At 52.7% G+C, this 24350-nt stretch overlaps 1 protein-coding gene across 1 annotated transcript in view; it reads left to right on the top strand.

Moving 5' to 3' along the window:
- Window positions 1–5463: 5463 nt before the first annotated feature.
- The window catches only part of adam15 (ADAM metallopeptidase domain 15), a 91811-nt gene continuing 72924 nt past the window's right edge, over window positions 5464–24350 (top strand). The window contains exons 1-3 of the mRNA XM_078535421.1: window positions 5464–5661; window positions 20981–21057; window positions 21966–22044. Coding sequence (XP_078391547.1) covers window positions 5464–5661; window positions 20981–21057; window positions 21966–22044 — 354 coding nt within the window. The remainder of the gene's footprint in view (window positions 5662–20980; window positions 21058–21965; window positions 22045–24350) is intronic.

The raw sequence follows: 24350 nt of genomic DNA, 5'->3' as shown, positions 1-24350 counted from the left end.
ATCCAGTCCCGACAACCATAGAAAAGTTATGGCGTAGCAAGAGGCCATTCAGCCCATCATGTCTGCACTGGCCAAAAAGAGGAAAAAGAAACTCGCCGCTCATTTTAATCCCACTTTCCAGTCCCTGGTCCATAGCCCTGCAGGTTACAGCACCCAGTCCCATAGCCCTGCAGGTTACAGCACCCGGTCCCATAGCCCTGCAGGTTACAGCACCCGGTCCCATAGCCCTGCAGGTTACAGCACCCGGTCCCATATATTCCCTGCAGGTTACAGCACCCGGTCCCATAGCCCTGCAGGTTACAGCACCCGGTCCCATATATTCCCTGCAGGTTACAGCGCCCGGTCCCATATTTTCCCTGCAGGTTACAGCACCCGGTCCCATAGCCCTGCAGGTTACAGCACCCGGTCCCATAGCCCTGCAGGTTACAGCACCCGGTCCCATAGCCCTGCAGGTTACAGCACCCGGTCCCGTAGCCCTGCAGGTTACAGCACCCGGTCCCATATATTCCCTGCAGGTTACAGCACCCGGTCCCATAGCCCTGCAGGTTACAGCACCCGGTCCCATAGCCCTGCAGGTTACAGCACCCGGTCCCATAGCCCTGCAGGTTACAGCACCCGGTCCCATATATTCCCTGCAGGTTACAGCACCCGGTCCCATAGCCCTGCAGGTTACAGCACCCGGTCCCATATATTCCCTGCAGGTTACAGCACCCGGTCCCATAGCCCTGCAGGTTACAGCACCCGGTCCCATAGCCCTGCAGGTTACAGCACCCGGTCCCATATATTCCCTGCAGGTTACAGCGCCCGGTCCCATAGCCCTGCAGGTTACAGCACCCGGTCCCATAGCCCTGCAGGTTACAGCGCCCGGTCCCATAGTCCTGCAGGTTACAGCGCCCGGTCCCATAGCCCTGCAGGTTACAGCGCTTCAGATGCAGGTCCAGCTACTGTTTAAATGAGGGTTTCAGCTTCAACCGCCGATTCAGACAGTGAATTCCGAACACCCACCATCCTCTGGCTAAAAAGGTTTTCCCTCATGTCCCCTCTAATCCCTCTACCGATCCCCTTAAATCCATGTCCCCTGGTAACTGACCCCTCCGCTCGGGTAAATAAAGTGGTAAAGAAAGCATATGGAATGCTTTCCTTCATGGGACGAGGTATTGAATATAAAAGCAGGGATGTAAATGTTGGAATTGTATAAAACGCTGGTTAGGACACAGCTGGAATTTTGTGTCCAGTTCTGGTCACCACATTACAGGAAGGACATCATTGCTCTGGTGAGGGTACAGAGGAGATTTACAAGAATGTTGCCAGGGCTTGAAAATTGCAGCTATGAGGAGAGATTGGATAGACTGGGGTTGTTTTCCTTAGAACAGAGGAGGCTGGGGGGTGACCTAACTGAGGGGCATGAACACACAAGTTACCAGGTATATCTCTGATAGGCCCGAGCCTTTCCTTTTGCTGTTCATGTCCTGGTAAAACATCTTTGACTTTTATTCGAATTTTCTTGCTAATACTTTTTCGTATCAACCCTGTACTTTCTATTCTCCTCGAGGCTGGTCTACAACATTAAGCTCCTTGTGACTCTCATGTACTTTCTTTCCCCGCTTTATCTTGCCATATTTGCTCCTGGATAACCAGAGGGCTCGAGATTTAGCAGCCCCACCCTGTTTCTTTGTGGGGGCATGTTGACACTGTGCCTGTACAGTCTCGCTTTGGAATGCCTCCCCCTGATCTGACGCAGTTTTCTAATCGCTGTAACCCAGTCCATTCCCACCAGCTCACCTCTCAGCTTTGTCACATTCGCCTTCCCCCAAGTTAGAACGTTTACTCCTGCTCTGTCTTTGTCCTTTTCCATAATGATGCTAAATCTAACTGTTATTATGGTCACTCTGTCCAAAATGGACCCCCACTGCTACTTCGTCCACTTGCCCAGCTTCCTTTGCTCAGACTAAATCTGGAATTGCGTCTCCTCTCGATGGGCTTGTTATGTGTTGGCTGATAAAGTTCTCTTGAATACAGTTCCAGAATTTTGTGCTCCTCACACTGTTCCTGTCCCAATTGATATTTGGGTAGCTGAAGCCCCCAACAATTACTACCCTATTGTTATTCCACTCAGAAATCTGCCTACATACCTGCCCTTTAAACTCCCTTCCACTATTTGGGGGTCTATAGTGCACCCCTAGCAGTGTGGCTGCCCCTTTATTATTTGAGCTCAGCCCCTGTGGCCTCATTTGATGCTTCATTTAGTATCTCAACTCTCCTCACAGCTGTAATTGATTCTTTAACCAATAATGCGACACCCCCACCATTTTTTATCCCACTCCCTATCCTGCCTGAAAACTCTATCTCCAGGGGTGTTGAGCTGCCATTTTTGCCCCTCCTTAAGCCAAGTTTCCATTATATCGATGATATCTTGCTGCCCTGTGTCTATCTGTGCCCTCAGCCCATTGGCTTTATTTACCATACTCATTGCATTTATATATACACCTTTTAACACTGCCAAATTCCTGTGCTGCACACTTTTTAACCTGGGCTGCTTCTGTCTTTCAGAATCACTCACTAATTCTCCATCTGCTCTGAATTTGCCTCCAGGTTCCCATCCCCCTCCCAATCTAGTTTAAACTCCCCCCAACAGCACTAGCTAACCTTCCAGCGGGGATATTCACCCCAGTCCTGTTCGGGTATTGACCGTCCGGTGTGTACAGATCCCACCCTCCCCAGAACCGGTCCCAATGCCCCAGAAATCTGATGCCCCCCACCTCCTACACCAGCTTCCCAGCCACCTGTTCGATCGCTCAATTCTCCTGTTTCTATACTGACCTGCACGTGGGACTAGGAGTCATCCTAATGTTGCTGCTTTACAGGTCCTGATTTTCAATCTCCTTCCCCTGTCCCTGAAATCCGCTTTCAGGACCTCATCCCCTTTCCTACCTGAATCATTGGTACCAACGTGGACCCACTGTCTCTGGCTGATCACCTCCCCCCTGGAGAATGTCCTGCAGCCGCTCTGTGACATCTTTACCCTGGCACCAGGGAGGCAGCATTGCATCCTGGAGTCACTTCTACAGCCACAGAAACCCTCCCTATCCCTCTAACCTCCTCCAGCCCCTACACCCCTCCCTATCCCTCTAACCTCCTCCAGCCCCTACACCCCTCCCTATCTCTGTAACCTCCTCCAGCCCCTACACCCCTCCCTATCCCTCTAACCTCCTCCAGCCCCTACACCCCTCCCTATCCCTCTAACCTCCTCCAGCCCCTACACCCCTCCCTATCCCTCTAACCTCCTCCAGCCCCTACACCCCTCCCTATCTCTGTAACCTCCTCCAGCCCCTACACCCCTCCCTATCCCTCTAACCTCCTCCAGCCCCTACACCCCTCCCTATCCCTCTAACCTCCTCCAGCCCCTACACCCCTCCCTATCCCTCTAACCTCCTCCAGCCCCTACACCCCTCCCTATCTCTGTAACCTCCTCCAGCCCCTACACCCCTCCCTATCTCTGTAACCTCCTCCAGCCCCTACACCCCTCCCTATCTCTGTAACCTCCTCCAGCCCCTACACCCCTCCCTATCCCTGTAACCTCCTCCAGCCCCTACACCCCTCCCTATCCCTCTAACCTCCTCCAGCCCCTACAACCCTCCCTATCTCTGTAACCTCCTCCAGCCCCTACACCCCTCCCTATCTCTGTAACCTCCTCCAGCTCCTACACCCCTCCCTATCCCTCTAACCTCCTCCAGCCCCTACACCCCTCCCTATCCCTCTAACCTCCTCCAGCCCCTACACCCCTCCCTATCTCTGTAACCTCCTCCAGTCCCTACACCCCTCCCTATCACTGTAACCTCCTCCAACCCCTACACCCCTCCCTATCTCTGTAACCTCCTCCAGCCCCTACACCTCTCCCAATCTCTGTAACCTCCTCCAGCTCCTACACCCCTCCCTATCTCTGTAACCTCCTCCAGCCCCTACACCCCTCCCTATCTCTGTAACCTCCTCCAGTCCCTACACCCCTCCCTATCCCTCTAACCTCCTCCAGACCCTACAACCCTCCATATCCCTCTAACCTCCTCCAGCCCCTACACCCCTCCCTATCTCTGTAACCTCCTCCAGCCCCTACACCCCTACCTATCCCTCTAACCTCCTCCAGCCCCTAGAACCCTCCCTATCCCTCTAACCTCCTCCAGCCCCTACACCCCTCCCTATCTCTGTAACCTCCTCCAGCCCCTACACCCCTCCCTATCTCTGTAACCTCCTCCAGCCGATACACCCCTCCCTATCTCTGTAACCTCCCCCAGCCCCTACACCCCTCCCTATCTCTGTAACCTCCCCCAGCCCCTACACCCCTCCCTATCTCTGTAACCTCCTCCAGCCCCTACACCCATCCCTTTCTCTGTAACCTCCTCCAGACCCTACACCCCTCCCTATCTCTGTAACCTCCCCCAGCCCCTACACCCCTCCCTATCTCTGTAACCTCCTCCAGACCCTACACCCCTCCCTATCTCTGTAACCTCCTCCAGCCCCTACACCCCTCCCTATCTCTGTAACCTCCTCCAGCCCCTACACCCCTCCCTATCTCTGTAACCTCCTCCAGCCCCTACACCCCTCCCTATCCCTCTAACCTCCTCCAGCCCCTACAACCCTCCCTATCCCTCTAACCTCCTCCAGCCCCTACACCCCTCCCTATCTCTGTAACCTCCTCCAGCCCCTACAGCCCTCTCTATCTCTGTAACCTCCTCCAGCCCCTACACCCCTCCCTATCCCTCTAACCTCCTCCAGCCCCTACACCCCTCCCCATCTCTGAAACCTCCTCCAGCCCTAACACCTCTCCCTATCTCTGTAACCTCCTCCAGACCCTACACCCCTCCCTATCTCTGTAACCTCCTCCAGCCCCTACACCCCTCCCTATCTCTGTAACCTCCTCCAGCCCCTACACCCCTCCCTATCTCTGTGACCTCCTCCAGCCCCTACACCCCTCCCTATCTCTGTAACCTCCTCCAGCCCCTACACCCCTCCCTATCTCTGTAACCCCCTCCAGCCCCTACACCCCTCCCTATCTCTGTAACCTCCTCCAGACCCTACACCCCTCCCTATCTCTGTAACCTCCTCCAGCCCCTACACCCCTCCCTATCTCTGTAACCACCTCCAGCCCCTACACCCCTCCCTATCTCTGTAACCTCCTCCAGCCCCTACAACCCTCCGAGATCTCTGCTCTCCTCCAATTCCGGCCTCTTGACCATCCCCCGATTCCCATCGCTCCACCATTGGCGGCCGTGCCTTCAGCTGCCTGGGGCCCTGAGCTCTGGAATTCCCTCCCTAAACCTCTCCGCCTCTCTCTCTCTCTGTCTGTCTCTCTCTGTGTCTCTCTCTCTCTGTCTCCGTGTCTAGAGTCTAAAAGACTCTATAAATGCACATAGCTGTTGAAGTAACAGCAGGTTTGATGAGGGTGATTGGTAACTTTCCCTGTTGGAAATGATACCCATGTTATTGCTGCTTCCTGGAACCTCCTTCCAGCCGATCTCTGGATTCACATCGGCCTGTTTCTTGTTCTTTCCTCTAGCTCTGTACGAAAGCCAAACAGCTCAGCGACGGAGACTGAGTCCATACGAGGAAACTGTTCCCTACGTCACAGTGAGAGGCAAGAAGCACAGGCTGGACCAGGTGCTCCAGGTGTGTACCAGACGATGAACCTTCGCAGAGTAACGCTGCATTGTGAGAAGAAAGATGGTAGGAGAGCTTCCTGCATTTCCATAGCGCCTGTCACCACCTCAGGACATCCAGAGGCACTATCCAGCCAATAGAGGGTTTTTGTCACTGTTGTATGAAACATGTCACCTGAGATTCACACAGCAAGATCCCAAAAAGTGCCAAGAGATTATGACACAAATAAATGTAGTAATGCTGGAGCAGGTAAACCTTTACAAAGTCTGGAATCCAATCGAGGGGCTTGGGGTGGTTTATATATAGAATAACAGATACCCGGGAGTGAGTTACAGACTGGAATCTAATTGAGGGGTTCGGGGTGGTTTATATATAGAATAACAGATACCCGGGAGTGAGTTACAGACTGGAATCTAATCGAGGGGCTCGGGGTGGTTTATATACAGAATAACAGATACCCGGGAGTGAGTTACAGACTGGAATCTAATCGAGGGGTTCGGGGTGGTTTATATATAGAATAACAGATACCCGGGAGTGAGTTACAGACTGGAATCTAATCGAGGGGTTTGGGGGATTTATAAATAGAATAACAGATACCCGGGAGTGAGTTACAGACTGGAATCTAATCGAGGGGTTCAGGGGGTTTATATATAGAATAACAGATACCCAGGAGTGAGTTACAGACTGGAATCTAATTGAGGGGTTCGGGCTGGTTTATATATAGAATAACAGATACCTGGGAGTGAGTTACAGACTGGAATCTAATCGAGGGGTTCGGGGGGGTTTATATATAGAATAACAGACACCTGGGAGTGAGTTACAGACTGGAATCTAATCGAGGGGTTCGGGGTGGTTTATATATAGAATAACAGATACCCGGGAGTGAGTTACAGACTGGAATCTAATCGAGGGGTTCGGGGGAGTTTATATATAGAATAACAGATACCCGGGAGTGAGTTACAGACTGGAATCTAATCGAGAGGTTTGTGGGGTTTATATATAGAATAACAGATACCCAGGAGTGAGTTACAGACTGGAATCTAATCGAGGGGTTCGGGGTGGTTTATATATAGAATAACAGATACCCGGGAGTGAGTTACAGACTGGAATCTAATCGAGGGGTTCGGGGGTGTTTATATATAGAATAACAGATACCCGGGAGTGAGTTACAGACTGGAATCTAATGAAGGGGTTCGGTGGGGTTTATATATAGAATAACAGATACCCGGGAGTGAGTTACAGACTGGAATCTAATCGAGGGGTTCAGGGGGTTTATATATAGAACAACAGATACCCGGGAGTGAGTTACAGACTGGAATCTAATTGAGGGGTTCGGTGGAGTTTATATATAGAATAACAGATACCTGGGAGTGAGTTACAGACTGGAATCTAATCGAGGGGTTCGGGGTGGTTTATATATAGAATAACAGATACCTGGGAGTGAGTTACAGACTGGAATCTAATCGAGGGGTTCGGGGTGGTTTATATATAGAATAACAGATACCCGGGAGTGAGTTACAGACTGGAATCTAATCGAGGGGTTCGGGGTGGTTTATATATAGAATAACAGATACCCGGGAGTGAGTTGCAGACTGGAATCTATTTGAGGGTTCCTGTTGGCTTATATATTATGTACTAGATTCCTGGCAGTATCATGAGGCCTTATTGAGTGAGGATTGATGCCAAATGGAAGGGTGTATCTGGTGGGAAACTCCCTCCTTATCCCATTTTTGTACGCGCTAGTAATTTCTTGTAGTGTGTCTCGATGTGAATGACCTGTTCCTGGTTGTAATGGTACACTAAATAGTTGTTTTGGAAAGCAGATATAGCTGCAGCATTTCCATCACTGAATCCCCCACTATCAACATCCTGGGGGTTAACATTGACCAGAAACTGAACTGGACCAGCCATATAAATACTGTGGCTACAGGAGCAGGTCAGAGGCTGGGAATCCTGCGGAGAGTAACTCACCTCCTGACTCCCCAAAGCCTGTCCACCATCTACAAGACACAAGCCAGGAGTTGGATGGAATACTCTCCACTTGCCTGGATGAGTGCAGCTCCCGCAACACTCAAGAAGCTCGACACCGAGCAGCCCCGCTTGATTGGCACCCCATCCACAAATATTCACTCCCTCCACCACCGACGCACAGTAGCAGCAGTGTGTGTACCATCTACAAGATGCACTGCAGCAACTCACCAAGGCTCCTTCGACAGCACCTTCCAAACCCACGACCACTACCATCTAGAAGGATAAGGGCAGCAGACACATGGGGAACACCACCACCTGGAAGTTCCCCTCCAAGCCCCTCACCATCCTGACTTGGAAATATATCTCCGTTCCTTCACTGTGCCTGGGTCAAAATCCTGGAACTCCCTCCTTAAAAAGTATTTTGGTGTTGTTCTGATCGGACATGAGTCACTGAAATCTAGCAATGCAGGTGCAGCAAGAATTAGGACAGCGAATGATACATTGGCCTTCTTTGAAAGAGTGTTTGAGTACAGGATGTATTTTTGCAATGGTATAGAGCCTTGGTGACACCGTTCCTGGCATTTGTGTGCAGTTTTGCTCTCCTTACCTAAGGAAGGATGTACTTGCCATAGAGGGAGTGCAATGGAGATTCACCAGATTAATCCCCAGGATGGCGGGATTGTCTTATGAGGAGAGAGTGAGGAGACTGAGCCTGTATTCTCTAGGGTTTAGAAGAAAGAGAGATGATCTCATTGAAACTTACAGAATTCTTACAGGGCTCGACAGGGGAGATGCAGGAACGATGTTTCCCCCTGGCTGGGGGGTCTAGAACCAGGGGACACAGACTCAGGATAAGGGGTCGGCCACTTAGGACTGAGATGAGGAGGAATTTCTTCACTCAGAGGGTGGTGAATCTTTGGAATTCTCTACCCCAGAGGGCAGTGGAGGCTCAGTCAGTGAGTATGTTCAAGACAGAGATCGATCAACTTCTGTAGACTCTGCAGCTGTTCTCCATTTAAGTAATACTCTGCTTTTTTGTTCTTCCTGCCAAAGTGAACAACTTCACATTTTCCCACATTAAACTCCATTTGCCAGATCTTTGCCCACTCACTCAACCTATCTATATCCATCTGCAAGCTCCTCATGTCCTCTTCACAACATACTTTCCTATCTATCTTTGTGTCATCTGCAAATTTAGCCACTATGTCTTCACTCTCCTCATCTAAGGCATTGATGTAAATGGTAAAAAGCTGAGGCCTCAGCACAGACCCCACTCATCACATCCTGCCAAATGTAAAAAGACCCATTTATACATACTCTCTGCTTTCTGCCAGCCAGCTAATCTTCTATCCATGTTAATATGTTACCCCCTATACCAAGTGCTTTTATTTTCTGTAATAATCTTTGATGTGGCAGCTTATCAAATGCCTTCTGGAAATCCAAGTACAGCACATCTACAGGTTCCCCTTTATCCACTGCACATGTTACTCCTTCAGAAAAACTCCAATAAATTGGTTAAACATGATTTTCCTTTCACAAAACCATGTTGACTGTTCCCTATTGCCTTGAGCCCTTCTAAGTTCCCAGCTATAACCTCCTTAATGATCGATTCTAATAACTTCCCCATGACAGACGTCAGGCTAACTGACCTATAGTTTCCTGTTTGCTGCCTCCCTCCCTTCTTGAATAAAGGGGTTAGATTTGCTACTTTCCTCTGATGGAACCTTTCCAGAATCGAGTGAATTTTGGAAAATTAACACCAGCTACCTCATTAGTCACCTCTTTTAAGACCTTAGGATGTCGTCCATCAGGATCCGGAGACTTGCCAACCCACAGCTCCATCAATTTGCTCAGTTCCGTTTCCCTAGTGATTTCAATTTAACCAAGTTCGTCTCTCCCATTCACCTCCTGATTCACAGCTTTTACTGGGATGTTTTTTGTATCCTCTATAGTGAACACAGAAGCAAAATATTTGTTCATATCATCCGCCATTTCCTTATTAACTCCCCACTGTCACTCTCTAGAGGACCAACACTCACTTCACTTACTCTTTTCCTGTTTGGGGAAACTCTTGCTATCCGTTTTTACATTTCTAGCTGGCTTCCTCTCATCCTCTGATTTCTTTCTCCTGATTAACCTTTTAGTCATTCTCTGCCGTTCTTTATATCCTGTCCAATCATGAATGAATTCAAGAGAATAGCACAAGGTGGGTTGTGGATGAAAAGATCTGATATAACCATCGCAGACACTGGGGAGGGGATGAGTTGGAGTGTGATGATTGAGACTAATATTACCATTAATGTTATGAAGGATCAAAAAACATTTTTGGCAAGGAAATCAGTGTGAAGGTCTTGGCAGTGGCTTCTCAGCTCTGATGCTGGGCTGAATAAACTATTTCTCGAGCCTCGTCATGTTTGCTGTTTCTATTGCTCCACTCGAGGAGTTATTCACTGATGGAAACACATGTCAAGTCTGTGAATCTCTCCCGAAATAAGCCAGTTAGGAACATAGGAGCAGGAGGAGGCCATTCAGCCCTTCGAGTCTGCTCCACCATTCAATGAGATCATGGCTCATCCTCTACCTCAACACCACTTTCCCCCACTATCCCCGTATCCCTCGATGTATCCAGTGAAGAGCAGTGAGAAACCAGGGGATTGGGAAGCCTACAAAGACCAACAGAGGACAACTAAAAAAGAAATAAGGAGGGAGAAGATTAAATATGAGGGTAAACTAGCCAGTAATATAAAAGAAGATTGCAAGAGTTTTTTTTTAGATATATAAAGGGTAAGAGAGAGGCAAAAGTAGACATTGGGCTGCTGGAAAATGACGCTGGAGAAGCAATAATGGGGAACAAAGAAATGGCGGAGGAACTGAATAGGTACTTTGCGTCAGTCTTCACGGTGGAAGACACGAGTAACATCCCCAAAGTTCAAGAGAGTCGGGGGCCAGAGGTGAGTATGGTGGCCATTACCAAGGAGAAGGTGCTAGGAAAACTGAAAGGTCTGAAGGTGGATAAATCACCTGGACCAGATGGATTACACCCCAGAGTTCTGAAGGAGATAGCTGAAGAGATAGTGGAGGTGTTAGTGGTGATCTTTCAGGAATCACTGGAGTCAGGGAGGGTCCCAGAGGACTGGAAAATCACTAATGTAACCCCCCTGTTTAAGAAGCGAGTGAGGCAAAAGACGGGAAATTACAGGCCAATTAGCCTGACCTCGGTCGTTGGTAAGAGTTTAGAGCCCATTATTAAGGATGAGATTTCAGAATACTTGGAAGTGCATGGTAAAATCGGGTAAAGTCAGCATGGTTTCATCAAGGGGAGGTCATGCCTGACAAATCTGTTAGAATTCTTTGAGGAGGTAACGAGTAGGTTAGACAAAGGAGAGCCAATGGATGTTATCTACTTGGACTTCCAGAAGGCCTTTGACAAGGTGCCGCACAGGAGGCTGCTTAGTAAGATAAGAGCCCATGGTGTTAGAGGCAAGGTACTAGCATGGATAGAAGATTGGCTGTCTGGCAGGAGGCAGAGAGTGGGGATAAGGGGGTCCTTCTCAGGATGGCGGCCGGTGACTAGTGGAGTTCCGCAGGGGTCAGTGTTGGGACCACAACTTTTCTCTTTATACATTAATGATCTAGATGAAGGAACTGAGGGCATCCTGGCTAAGTTTGCAGATGATACAAAGATAGGTGGAGGGACAGGTAGTATTGAGGAGGCAGGGAGGCTGCAGAAGGATTTGGATAGGTTAGGAGAATGGGCAAAGAAGTGGCAGATGGAATACAACGTGGGTAAGTGTGAGGTCATGCACTTTGGTAGGAAGAATAGAGGCATAGACTATTTTCTAAATGGGGAGAGAATTCAGAAATCTGGAGTGCAAAGGGACTTGGGAGTCCTAGTCCAGGATTCTCTTAAGGTTAACTTGCAGGTTGAGTCGGTAGTTAGGAAGGCAAATGCAATGTTGGCATTTATTTCGAGAGGACTAGAATATAAAAGCAGGGATGTGCTGCTGAGGCTTTATAAGGCTCTGGTCAGACCACATTTAGAATATTGTGAGCAATTTTGGGCCCCGTATCTTAGGAAGGATGTGCTGGCCCTGGAGAGGGTCCAGAGGAGGTTCACGAGAACGATCCCAGGAATGAAAGGCTTAACATATGAGGAACGTTTGAGGACTCTGGGTCTATACTCGATGGAGTTTAGAAGGATGAGGGGGGATCTGATTGAAACTTACAGAATACTGAAAGGCCTGGATAGAGTGGACGTGGGGAAGATGTTTCCATTAGTAGGAGAGACTAGGACCCGAGGGCACAGCCTCAGAGTAAAGGGAAGACCTTTTAGAACAGAGATGAGGAGAAACTTCTTTAGCCAGAGAGTGGTGAATCTATGGAATTCATTGCCACAGAGGGCTGTGGAGGCCAGGTCACTGAGTGTATTTAAGACCGAGATAGATAGGTTCTTGATTGGTAAGGGGATCAAAGGTTACGGGGAGAAGGCGGGAGAATGGGGTTGAGAAACTTATCAGCCATGATTGAATGGTGGAGCAGACTCGATGGGCCGAATGGCCTAATTTCTGCTCCTATGTCTTATGGTCTTATGTTTTTAATATGTAGAAATCCCTCAATCTCTGTCTTGAACATACTCAATGACTGAGCCTCCACTGCCCTCTGGGGTAGAGAATTCCAAAGATTCACCAACCCTCTGAGTGAAGAAATTCCTCCTCATTTCAGTCTGAAATGGCCGACCCCTTATCCTGAGACTGTGTCCCCTGGTTCTAGACTGACCAGCCAGGGGGAAACATCCTTCCTGCATCTCCCCTGTCGAGCCCTGTAAGAAATTTGTATGTTTCACAGTGTCAGTGTCACAGGACCTTTACAGTGCAGAAAGGGGCCATTCAGCCCATCGAGCCCACACTAGCTCTCTGCTAGACCATCCCACCTAGTCCCACTCCCCTGCCTCATTCCTGTCACTCTGCACATTCTCTCTTTTCCGGTAACAATCCCATTCCCTTCTGGACACCTCGATCGAACCTGCCTCCACCTCCCTGTCCGGAATTTCATTCCTGACTCCAGCCGCCCTCTGGGTGAAGCGATTTCTCCTCACATCACATTTACTCCTTTTGCCCACTATTTTGAATCTGTGCCCCCTAGTTCTTGATGCTCTCTCGAGTGGGAACAGTTTCTCACTATTTACCCTGTCCATACCCCTCAGGATCTTGAACACCTCGATCAAGTCTCCCCTCAGCCTCCTTTTCTCCAAGGAAAACAGTCCCAGCCTCTCCAACCTATCCTTCAATGAGATCTCCTCTCATTCTTCTAAACTCTAGAGAATACAGGCCCAGTCTCCTCAATCTCCCCTCATAAGACAATCCCGCCATCCTGGGGATTAATCTGGTGAACCTCTGTTGCACTCCCTCTATGGCAACTACATCCTGAGATAAGGAGACCAAAACGGCCCACACTACTCCAGGTCCAGCCTCGCCAAGGCTCTATCCCATTGCAGCAAGACATCAACACTCCTCTACTCAAATCTACTTACAGCTTCTGTAACCTTCAGCTGGTGTTCAATAAATCATTCCTGACTTTCTTTCTCTCTCTCTCTCTCGCCCCTCCCCCCAATCCTTCAGTATCTCTCTCTCTCTCTCCCCAATCCTTCAGTATCTCTCTCTCCCCAATCCTTCAGTATCTCTCTCTCTCTCTCTCCCCAATCCTTCAGTCTCTCTCTCTCTCTCCCCAATCCTTCAGTATCTCTCTCTCTCCCCAATCCTTCAGTATCTCTCTCTCTCTCTCCCCAATCCTTCAGTCTCTCTCTCTCTCCCCAATCCTTCAGTATCTCTCTCTCTCCCCAATCCTTCAGTATCTCTCTCTCTCTCTCTCCCCAATCCTTCAGTCTCTCTCTCTCTCCCCAATCCTTCAGTATCTCTCTCTCTCTCTCTCTCTCTCCCCAATCCTTCAGTCTCTCTCTCTCTCCCCAATCCTTCAGTCTCTCTCTCTCTCCCAATCCTTCAGCCTCTCTCTCCCCCAATCCTTCAGTCTCTCTCTCTCCCCAATCCTTCAGTCTCTCTCTCTCCCCAATCCTTCAGTCTCTCTCTCTCTCCCCAATCCTTCAGTCTCTCTCTCTCCCCAATCCTTCAGTCTCTCTCTCTCCCCAATCCTTCAGTCTCTCTCTCCCCAATCCTTCAGTCTCTCTCTCTCTCTCCCCAATCCTTCAGTCTCTCTCCCCCCCAATCCTTCAGTCTCTCTCTCCCCCAATCCTTCAGTCTCTCTCTCTCCCCAATCCTTCAGTCTCTCTCTCCCCCAATCCTTCAGTCTCTCTCTCTCCCAATCCTTCAGTCTCTCTCTCTCCCCAATCCTTCAGTCTCTCTCTCCCCAATCCTTCAGTCTCTCTCTCTCTCCCCAATCCTTCAGTCTCTCTCCCCCCCAATCCTTCAGTCTCTCTCCCCCCCAATCCTTCAGTCTCTCTCTCCCCCAATCCTTCAGTCTCTCTCTCTCCCCAATCCTTCAGTCTCTCTCTCCCCAATCCTTCAGTCTCTCTCTCTCTCCCCAATCCTTCAGTCTCTCTCCCCCCCAATCCTTCAGTCTCTCTCTCTCCCCAATCCTTCAGTCTCTCTCTCCCCCAATCCTTCAGTCTCTCTCTCCCCAATCCTTCAGTCTCTCTCTCTCTCCCCAATCCTTCAGTATCTCTCTCTCTCCCAATCCTTCAGCCTCTCTCTCCCCCAATCCTTCAGTATCTCTCTCTCCCCAATCCTTCAGTCTCTCTCTCTCCCCAATCCTTCAGTCTCTCTCTCCCCAATCCTTCAGTCTCTCTCTCTCTCCCCAATCCTTCAGTCTCTCTCTCTCCCCAATCCTTCAGTCTCTCTCTCCCCAATCCTTCAGTCTCTCTCTCCCCAATCCTTCAGTCTCTCTCTCTCCCCCAATCCTTCAGTCTCTCTCTCTCCCCAATCCTTCAGTCTCTCTCTCTCTCCCCAATCCTTCAGTCTCTCTCTCCCCAATCCTTCAGTCTCTCTCTCCCCAATCCTTCAGTCTCTCTCTCCCCAATCCTTCAGTCTCTCTCTCTCCCCAATCCTTCAGTCTCTCTCTCTCCCCAATCCTTCAGTCTCTCTCTCCCCAATCCTTCAGTCTCTCTCTCCCCAATCCTTCAGTCTCTCTCTCTCCCCAATCCTTCAGTCTCTCTCTCCCCAATCCTTCAGTCTCTCTCTCTCCCCAATCCTTCAGTCTCTCTCTCCCCCAATCCTTCAGTCTCTCTCTCTCCCCAATCCTTCAGTCTCTCTCTCTCCCCAATCCTTCAGTCTCTCTCTCCCCAATCCTTCAGTCTCTCTCTCTCCCCAATCCTTCAGTCTCTCTCTCCCCAATCCTTCAGTCTCTCTCTCTCCCCAATCCTTCAGTCTCTCTCTCTCCCCCAATCCTTCAGTCTCTCTCTCCCCCCAATCCTTCAGCCTCTCTCTCCCCCAATCCTTCAGTATCTCTCTCTCCCCAATCCTTCAGTCTCTCTCTCTCCCCAATCCTTCAGTCTCTCTCTCTCCCCAATCCTTCAGTCTCTCTCTCTCCCCAATCCTTCAGTCTCTCTCTCCCCAATCCTTCAGTCTCTCTCTCTCCCCAATCCTTCAGTCTCTCTCTCTCCCCAATCCTTCAGTCTCTCTCTCTCCCCAATCCTTCAGTCTCTCTCTCTCCCCAATCCTTCAGTCTCTCTCTCCCCAATCCTTCAGTCTCTCTCTCCCCAATCCTTCAGTCTCTCTCTCTCCCCAATCTTTCAGTCTCTCTCTCTCCCCAATCCTTCAGTCTCTATCTCTCCCCAATCCTTCAGTTTCTCTCTCTCTCTCTCTCTTTCTCCCCAAATTCATCAGTCTCTCTCTCTCTCTCTCTCCCTCCCCCCAATCCTTCAGTCTCTCTCTCCCCGCAATCCTTCAGTCTCTCTCTCTCCCCAATCCTTCAGTCTCTCTCTCTCCACAATCCTTCTCAGTCTCTCTCTCTCTCCCAATCCTTCAGTCTCTCTCTCTCCCCAATCCTTCAGTCTCTCTCTCCCCAATCCTTCAGTCTCTCTCTCCCCAATCCTTCAGTCTCTCTCTCCCCAATCCTTCAGTCTCTCTCTCTCCCCAATCCTTCAGTCTCTCTCTCTCTCCCCAATCCTTCAGTCTCTCTCTCTCCCCAATCCTTCAGTCTCTCTCTCCCCCAATCCTTCAGTCTCTCTCTCTCCCCAATCCTTCAGTCTCTCTCTCTCCCCAATCCTTCAGTCTCTCTCTCTCCCCAATCCTTCAGTCTCTCTCTCTCTCTCTCTCTCCTCCAATCCTTCAGTCTCTCTCTTCCTCTTCCCAATCCTTCAGTCTCTTGCTCTCTCCCCCAATCCTTTGGTTTCTCTCTCTCCCCAAGCCTTCAGTCTCTCTCTCTTTCTCTCTCTCTCCCTCCCCAATCCTTCAATCTCTCTCTCTCTCCCCCAATCCTTTGGTTTCTCTCTCCCGCCCAATCCTTCAGTCTCTCTCTCTCTCTTTCTGTCCCCAAACCTTAAGCCTCTCTTTCTATCCCCTAGTCCTTCAACCTCCTGCTCTCTCTTTGCCCCACAATCCTTCAGTCTCTCTTTGTCTCTCTCTCTCTCCCCCAATCCTTCACTCTCTCTCTCTCCCCCAATCCTTCACTCTCTCTCTCTCTCTCTCCCCCAATCCTTCACACACTCTCTCTCTCTCTCTCCCCCCACCCTCCCAGCCGCCCGGGAACTTTCCTGAAAACCGGCAGCTGTTGCCATGTCGAGGATGCGGCAGCCGGCCCGGGCACAGCAAGATCCCATAGCCAGCGATGAGGTCGGTGGGGGGGGGCAGTGAGGAGCACCTCAGGTCAACAATCTGCCCCCTCCGACCCCCAGCCCCTCCCCCCGGCCCACTGCAAGCCACATCGCGTCAAAGCTGGAGGGCCGCTGTCCCGCTCCTGCCTGTGGGATCTTGCTGTGCTGCGCTGCGACCTGCAGCTTCAAAGGGCGACTCCCGTATCACCTGCGAAGCACTCTGGGGGCCTCTGCTCCCTCCCGAGTTCCCCTCTTCCTGCCGCCCCTCACTGGGTTGCCACGGCGACGGCCTCCGAGTGTTGTCGGGCCTGGGAGCGATTGTGCGGAGTGGGAGTGGAGGAGGAGGCCTGGGGGCCTGGCTGGGGAGGGGAGTTGGCGCTCCCTCCCCGGGGTAGGGGAGTTGGCGCTCTCTCCCCGGGGTAGGGGAGTTGGCGCTCCCTCCCCGGGGTAGGGGAGTTGGCGCTCCCTCCCCGGGGTAGGGGAGTTGGCGCTCCCTCCCCGGGGTAGGGGAGTTGGCGCTCCGTCCCCGGGGTAGGGGAGTTGGCGCTCTCTCCCCGGGGTAGGGGAGTTGGCGCTCCCTCCCCGGGGTAGGGGCGTTGGCGCTCCCTCCCCGGGGTAGGGGAGTTGGCGCTCCCTCCCCGGGGTAGGGGAGTTGGCGCTCTCTCCCCGGGGTAGGGGAGTTGGCGCTCCCTCCCCGGGGTAGGGGAGTTGGCGCTCCCTCCCCGGGGTAGGGGAGTTGGCGCTCTCACTCCGGGGTAGGGGAGTTGGCGCTCTCTCCCCGGGGTAGGGGAGTTGGCGCTCCCTCCCCGGGGTAGGGGAGTTGGCGCGCTCTCCCCGGGGTAGGGGAGTTGGCGCTCCCTCCCCGGGGTAGGGGAGTTGGCGCTCCCTCCCCGGGGTAGGGGAGTTGGCGCTCTCTCCCCGGGGTAGGGGAGTTGGCGCTCTGTCCCCGGGGTAGGGGAGTTGGCGCTCCCTCCCCGGGGTAGGGGAGTTGGCGCTCCCTCCCCGGGGTAGGGGAGTTGGCGCTCCCTCCCCGGGGTAGGGGAGTTGGCGCTCCCTCCCCGGGGTAGGGGAGTTGGCGCTCTCTCCCCGGGGTAGGGGAGTTGGCGCTCCCTCCCCGGGGTAGGGGCGTTGGCGCTCCCTCCCCGGGGTAGGGGAGTTGGCGCTCCCTCCCCGGGGTAGGGGAGTTGGCGCTCCCTCCCCGGGGTAGGGGAGTTGGCGCTCCCTCCCCGGGGTAGGGGAGTTGGCGCTCCCTCCCCGGGGTAGGGGAGTTGGCGCTCCCTCCCCGGGGTAGGGGAGTTGGCGCTCCCTCCCCGGGGTAGGGGAGTTGGCGCTCTCTCCCCGGGGTAGGGGAGTTGGCGCTCTCTCCCCGGGGTAGGGGAGTTGGCGCTCTCTCCCCGGGGTAGGGGAGTTGGCGCTCCCTCCCCGGGGTAGGGGAGTTGGCGCTCCCTCCCCGGGGTAGGGGAGTTGGCGCTCTCTCCCCGGGGTAGGGGAGTTGGCGCTTTTAGTGTTTCCTAATTTCCTAATTTCACTCCGGAGAATCCTGGCTCGAATCGTTGGGCCTAAATTTCCTCGTTCCCCTCGCCCCGAGAATCTGACTGACCAGGGAAAGGCCCCCGGACTTTGCTGCAGTAATTTACAGGGCCAGAAAGATCCCACCCTTAGGCTCTGTCCCCTAGTCCGAGAGTCCGCGACCAGCGGGAATAGTTTCTCTCTGTCGACCCTCTCAGTTCCCCTTAATAAGACGGAGGAGCATTCAGCCCATCGAGTCTGCTCCGCCATTCAGTGGGATCATGGCTGATCTGATAATCCTCGACTCCACATTCCTGCCTTTTCCCCGTAACCCTCGATTCCCTTCCTGATTAAAAACCTGTAAAAAACTGAACCCTCACTGTCAACACTCCTTTCCTGCACACCACTCCCACATCCATCCATCTACATCTCCCTCTCGCCCCATCACTCTGCTTCTATCCCTATCGTCACTTCACCCCTTTCTCCTTACCCCTCTCTCTCTCTCTCTCTCTCTCTCTTTTCATCTATCTCCTGGGAGTGTTTGATGGGGACAGTGTAGAGGGAGCTTTACTCTGTGTCTAACCCCGTGCTGTACCTGTCCTGGGAGTGTTTGATGGGGACGGTGTAGAGGGAGCTTTACTCTGTATCTAACCCCGTGCTGTACCTGTCCTGGGAGTGTTTGATGGGGACAATGTAGAGGGAGCTTTACTCTGTATCTAACCCCGTGCTGTACCTGTCCTGGGAGTGTTTGATGGGGACAGTGTAGAGGGAGCTTTACTCTGTGTCTAACCCTGTGCTGTACCTGTCCTGGGAGTGTTTGATGGGGACAGTGTAGAGGGAGCTTTACTCTGTATCTAACCCCGTGCTGTACCTGCCCTGGGAGTGTTTCATGGGGACAGTGTAGAGGGAGATTTACTCTGTATCTAACCCCGTGCTGTACCTGTCCTGGGAGTGTTTGATGGGGACAATGTAGAGGGAGCTTTACTCTGTATCTAACCCCGTGCTGTACCTGTCCTGGGAGTGTTTGATGGGGACAGTGTAGAGGGAGCTTTACTCTGTGTCTAACCCTGTGCTGTACCTGTCCTGGGAGTGTTTGATGGGGACAGTGTAGAGGGAGCTTTACTCTGTATCTAACCCCGTGCTGTACCTGTCCTGGGAGTGTTTGATGGGGACGGTGTAGAGGGAGCTTTACTCTGTATCTAACCCCGTGCTGTACCAGTCCTGGGAGTGTTTGATTGGGACAGTGTAGAGGGAGATTTACTCTGTATCTAACCCCGTGCTGTACCTGTCCTGGGAGTGTTTGATGGGGACAGTGTAGAGGGAGCTTTACTCTGTATCTAACCCCGTGCTGTACCTGTCCTGGGAGTGTTTGATGGGGACAGGTTTCAATCTTTAATATACTGAGCGACCCAGCCTCTACAGGCCTCTGCGGTGGGGAATTCCACACATTCACCACCCTCGGAGAGAACAAATTCCTCCTCATCTGATATCCCGAACAATATCTTGAAAATCTTGATCAAATCTCCCTCCTCAACCTTCTCAATTCCAGGGAACACAATCCCGGTTTGTGTTTAATCGCTCCCCGGAGTTTAACCCTCGCACTCCAGGTTTCATTCTGGTGAATCGACACTGTCTTCACTCAAAGGGCAATGTGTCCATCCTGAGGCACAGATGCTGGAGCTGGAACCAGAGGGGGACACAGATTGAAGAGAATCGGGGAAAGAACCAGAGGGGGAGATGAGGAGAATTTGTTTTTTATTTACACAGCGAGTTGTTGGGATCTGGAAGGCGCTGCCTGAAAGGGCGGTGGAAGCAGATTCAATAGGAACTTTCAAAAGGGGGGGAATCGGATAAATACTGGAAGGGGGGGAACAGTTGCAGGGATATGGGGGGGTATAAGTGGGGGCTGGTTTGGGGGAGGGAGTGGGACTCGCTCTCCCAAAGAGTTAGCACATGCACGATGGGTGGAATGGCCTGAGGACTGGCCTGTGTTAGGCCCTGAGCAGTTGGGTGTAGCAGGATTCGAACAGGGATTCTATGGGAGAGGGGTTAACAGAGGGGCTGAAGGAATGCCACAGCTCCATGCCTCACAGCAGGCCGACCGATTTAAGGCCTGACCTCACTCTCTGGCCACGGGCCCTCCCTCTACAATCCTGGTGTTTTCCAACAGGAAAAAGGTGGGACTGGTGACCCGCCAGCCGAGGGATGTGGAGAGCCTGAGGAAGGAAACACAACCATTAACCATTGCACAAGAAAATCTCCCTGTTCTGCTCATTCAGTGAAAGGTGTGGGAGCACAGAGCGTTCCTGACAGCCCTGTGACAGAGTCACCCCACCTCCCAAATGCTGCCAGAATACTGGCTCTCTCTGGGAACTCCCTGTTTACCTCAAACTGAACCCTCACTGTCAACGCCCCTTTCCTACACACCACTCCCACATCCATCTACACCTCCCTCTCGCCCCATCGCTCTGCTTCTATCCCTATCGTCACTTCACCCCTTTCTCCTTATCCCTCACTCTCTCTCTCTCTGTTTTCATCTATCTCCTGGGAGTGTTTGATGGGGACAGTGTAGAGGGAGCTTTACTCTGTATCTAACCCCGTGCTGTACCTGTCCTGGGAGTATTTGATGGGGACAGTGTAGAGGGAGCTTTACTCTGTATCTCACCCCGTGCTGTACCTGTCCTGGGAGAGTTTGATGGGGACAGTGTAGAGGGAGCTTTACTCTGTATCTAACCCCGTGCTGTACCTGTCCTGGGAGTGTTTGATGGGGACAGTGTAGAGGGAGCTTTACTCTGTATCTAACCCCGTGCTGTACCTGTCCTGGGAGTGTTTGATGGGGACAGTGTAGAGGGAGCTTTACTCTGTATCTAACCCCGTGCTGTACCTGTCCTGGGAGTGTTTGATGGGGACGGTGTAGAGGGAGCTTTACTCTGTATCTAACCCCGTGCTGTACCTGTCCTGGGAGTGTTTGATGGGGGGTTACATCAATGCAGCAACACTATACCCTTTACGATGAAGATTGCAGACAGGGTGTTTGTAGAGATTGGTATTAATTGGGTATTTTCTGCTCTATCTCTGTGACAGGGCCAACCCTCGCCGATCCTGCAGTGCACCGTACAGTCGGAAGGGAGGAACCTGGTGTTGAAGTTGAAGCAGAATGAGTGAGTGTTGTTTGCAGAGTTTGTGGAGAGAGCGGCTGGTCCATGGTTTTATTGAGGAATGCCCGCTGTCCTGTTTCTCATTGCTCGATCTTTCTCTGTTCCAATCTCCCTCAATAGGTTTAAACTCTCCCCAATTCCCACTGGTTGTTGATTGGGAATCCCGGCTTTGCAGGTTTTCCCAGTCCAATCCTGCCATGTTCCTTGGCCCTCAGCCTGTCCAACTGCCTGATGGTCAGTTTGTTTTTTTTCAATGTTTGCTAAGTTCTGGTTCGAGTGGGCACCTCTCATGCCCATTTCCTTGGCACTGGGGTGTGCCAGTCTTGGTTCAGCGGGTCTCTCTCTCTCGTCTCCAAATCGGAAGCTCCTGGGTGCGAGACCCCAGCGCAGAGACTCAAGCCCCCATAATCTAGACCGACTGCCAATGCCTGTGCTGAGGGAGCGCCGCACTGTTGGAGGGTCAGTACTGAGGGAGCGCCGCATTGTTGCACAGTGCGGCACTCCCTCAGTACTGACCCTCCAACAGTGCGGCGCTCCCTCAGTACTGACCCTCCCACAGTGCGGCGCTCCCTCAGTACTGACCCTCCGACAGTGCGGCACTCCCTCGGTGCTGACACTGCTTTGTGTGGGGAGAGAGCGGGAGAGGGGACCAGGCATTGGTGGTGTGTGTAACTCTCCAGCAGTAGCTCCTTCCTGACCTCCTGGACGTCTGGCCTGTGGTCTTCTGCTGACCTGGGCCCTCATCCTCTGGGTGAGAGACCCTGGCTCAGCCTGTGTGTTGGAGCCTCGCTCCCAATGCCGAGGGCCAGAAACCCTTTGTAGACGGGCGGGTCTTGGTCACCTGCTGTGCGAGGGACACTGATTTGGTGAAGAACCTTTACAGGTCCCGTTCTCCTTTCTGTTTCCCGCAGGAACCTCTTCTCTGGTGCTCAGCGGCTCATGTACTATCTACCCAACGGGACCTTGGTGACAGAGGAGGACAGGAACCCGGTAAGGATTGTCCGCGCCATTGCTCTGGGCGCGGGCTGTTCATTGGAGAGGGGAGCCGAGGATTGGGAAGGGAGGAAGGAAGCCGGGAATTCACCACCACCTTTGGCCTGGGCCTTTTTGGCTTGGGTTAGGTCAAGTGGGCCCAATTAGTTCATTGGATGTTCCACTGGATTTCGGGATGTGGGAGTGAAAGTAACTCAGCGACTGAAATGGGATTGGGGAAAAAAGGAAGGAATTTGGCCATTCGCGATCTCATTATGACGGGGATACCTGGACCCAAAATTCCCACCGGAAGTTGACCGACCTTTGGCTGCTCCGTTGAATTTTCCGTGATTCCCACCACAGGTGGGAGCGGAAAATCCGGGCCTATGTCTTAATAAACCTTGGGCCCATGATCCTTAAACCCCCTAACCCAACCGAAATCTCCGCTTCTCAGTTTAGACATTTTCCACCCCCCACCCCAGCCCCCACCAACCCCAATCCACGATTTGTCGGTGGGGGGAGAGAGTTCCCGATTCCCGCACCCCTGTGTGTGTGTGTGAAGTGCTTCCTGACATCCCCCCTGAACGGGCCTGGTTCCAATTTGAAGACTCTTTGTTATTCCCGTCCGGACGAACTCTTCTCCCGACCCTCCGGCTCCCCCGAGGCTCCCGATCCACATTCCCGGCCTCCGGAAACCCCTTCCCACTGGCTCTTTGCCAGCACTGCGGAGCCTGTCCCACCCACCCCCTCCCCACCCAGCAGCTCACCGGACACGCAAACCCCACATTCCTCTGGTCAGCGCCTGCTCTTGTTCAGAAACGCGCCCCTGACCCGATCTCTGACCCCGGGACCAGACCATCCCCCCCCCAATCCGATCGAACAGCAGGTTCAAAACCCTAACCAGCTCACCCCCAACCTTTGACCCCTCCGTGTGACCTGTTTACAGCTTCTGAATTACTCGGCCTGTGAGGCCCTGGTCCCCGATAAAACTCTCACCCACCGGGCCATTCCCCCCCTCCTGGGACAGTCCTCATCGCCCCTCCCCTTAAAGGTAAGCGGTACAGACTGGAGTGGATGTTGCAGACAATGAGCCGGTCCTTTTAAAACACTCCTGGGCCCTGCTGCTGTCTGCTAAAAGCTTCTCCCTATTCTAGAACCTTCCGGGGCTGAGTAGGTAACCCCCTGACTACTTTTCTCAACTGTAAACCCTCTCCTTAAAAGCCCTCCCTCCCATCACCTCCAACCACTCATCGACCTGAGATTAAAACCATCCGGTCATCTCACTCCCCTGCCCCGGTCACCCATTGACTCTCGTCCAAACTGACCTCCCCCCTGCCCTGAACTCTCAACTCCCTCTTGTTTCTCTCCTTCCTCCCCTCATCCCCTCTCTCCCAGCTCGCCTGGTCAATGAGACCTCCTCCACCCTCGACCCCGTTCCCACTTAACAGCAGACTCGATGGGCCGAATGGCCTACTTTCTGCTCCTCTGTCTTATGGCCGTTCCCTCCCTGCTCCCATCTGCGGCGATACTGTAAACAGTTCTCTCTCTCTCTCTTCAGGTGCCCCTCTCGCCTTTAAACCTGCCCTCGTCACCCCCTCCTCAACGCACACCAACCCTTGACCGCTCCGTCCTCGGAAGCTATCGCCCCCCCACCTCCCATCCCTCCCCTAAAGCCCTTCGACACGTTCTCACCTCCCAAATCTGTGCCCCTCCCTCCCGGATCTCCGTGTTTGAATCCCTCCAATCAGGTTCCTGCCTCCGACGGTCCCGAAACAGCCCTCATCAAACTGGCTAACGCCGCCCGATCTGACCGTGACAGGGGTAAACTTTCCCTCCTCGTCCCTGTCGACCTGTCTGCGGCCTTTGACCCGGTGACCACACCATCCTCCCCCAACACCCTCTCCCCCCCCTGTCGTCCAGCTGGGTGGGACTGTCCTACCCCCCGGCTCCATCCTTATTGATCGGAATCACTGGGAATGGCCTCTCCTCCTGACCTCAGGTATCTCCCCCTCTCCCCCCCCCACCACTGAGGCTCTCCCCTTGGCGCCCCCCTCCCTATTTCTCACCCACACCCTGCCCCTCGGGGAGGCTCTCCGGAGGCTCAGTGATAGTGTCCCCATGTTGGCTGCCCTCACCCAGCATCACCTCACCCCCCACCTCCCTCGTCCCCTCCATCTTCCCGACATTATCCGACTGCTTATCCCACACCCAGTCCGGGATCAGGGGACATTCCCTCCCATTAAATATCGGGAAGACTGAAGCCATTGTTTTGGGGTCCGTCCCAAACTCCGTTCCCGAGTGACCGACTCCATCCCTCTCCCCGG

The sequence above is a fragment of the Cetorhinus maximus genome, unplaced genomic scaffold, assembly GCF_964194155.1.
Source record: "Cetorhinus maximus unplaced genomic scaffold, sCetMax3.hap1.1 HAP1_SCAFFOLD_452, whole genome shotgun sequence".
Lineage (NCBI taxonomy): Eukaryota > Metazoa > Chordata > Chondrichthyes > Lamniformes > Cetorhinidae > Cetorhinus > Cetorhinus maximus.
Note: the sequence above shows the minus strand (reverse complement) of the source record. Positions and strands in the feature narration are given on the sequence as shown.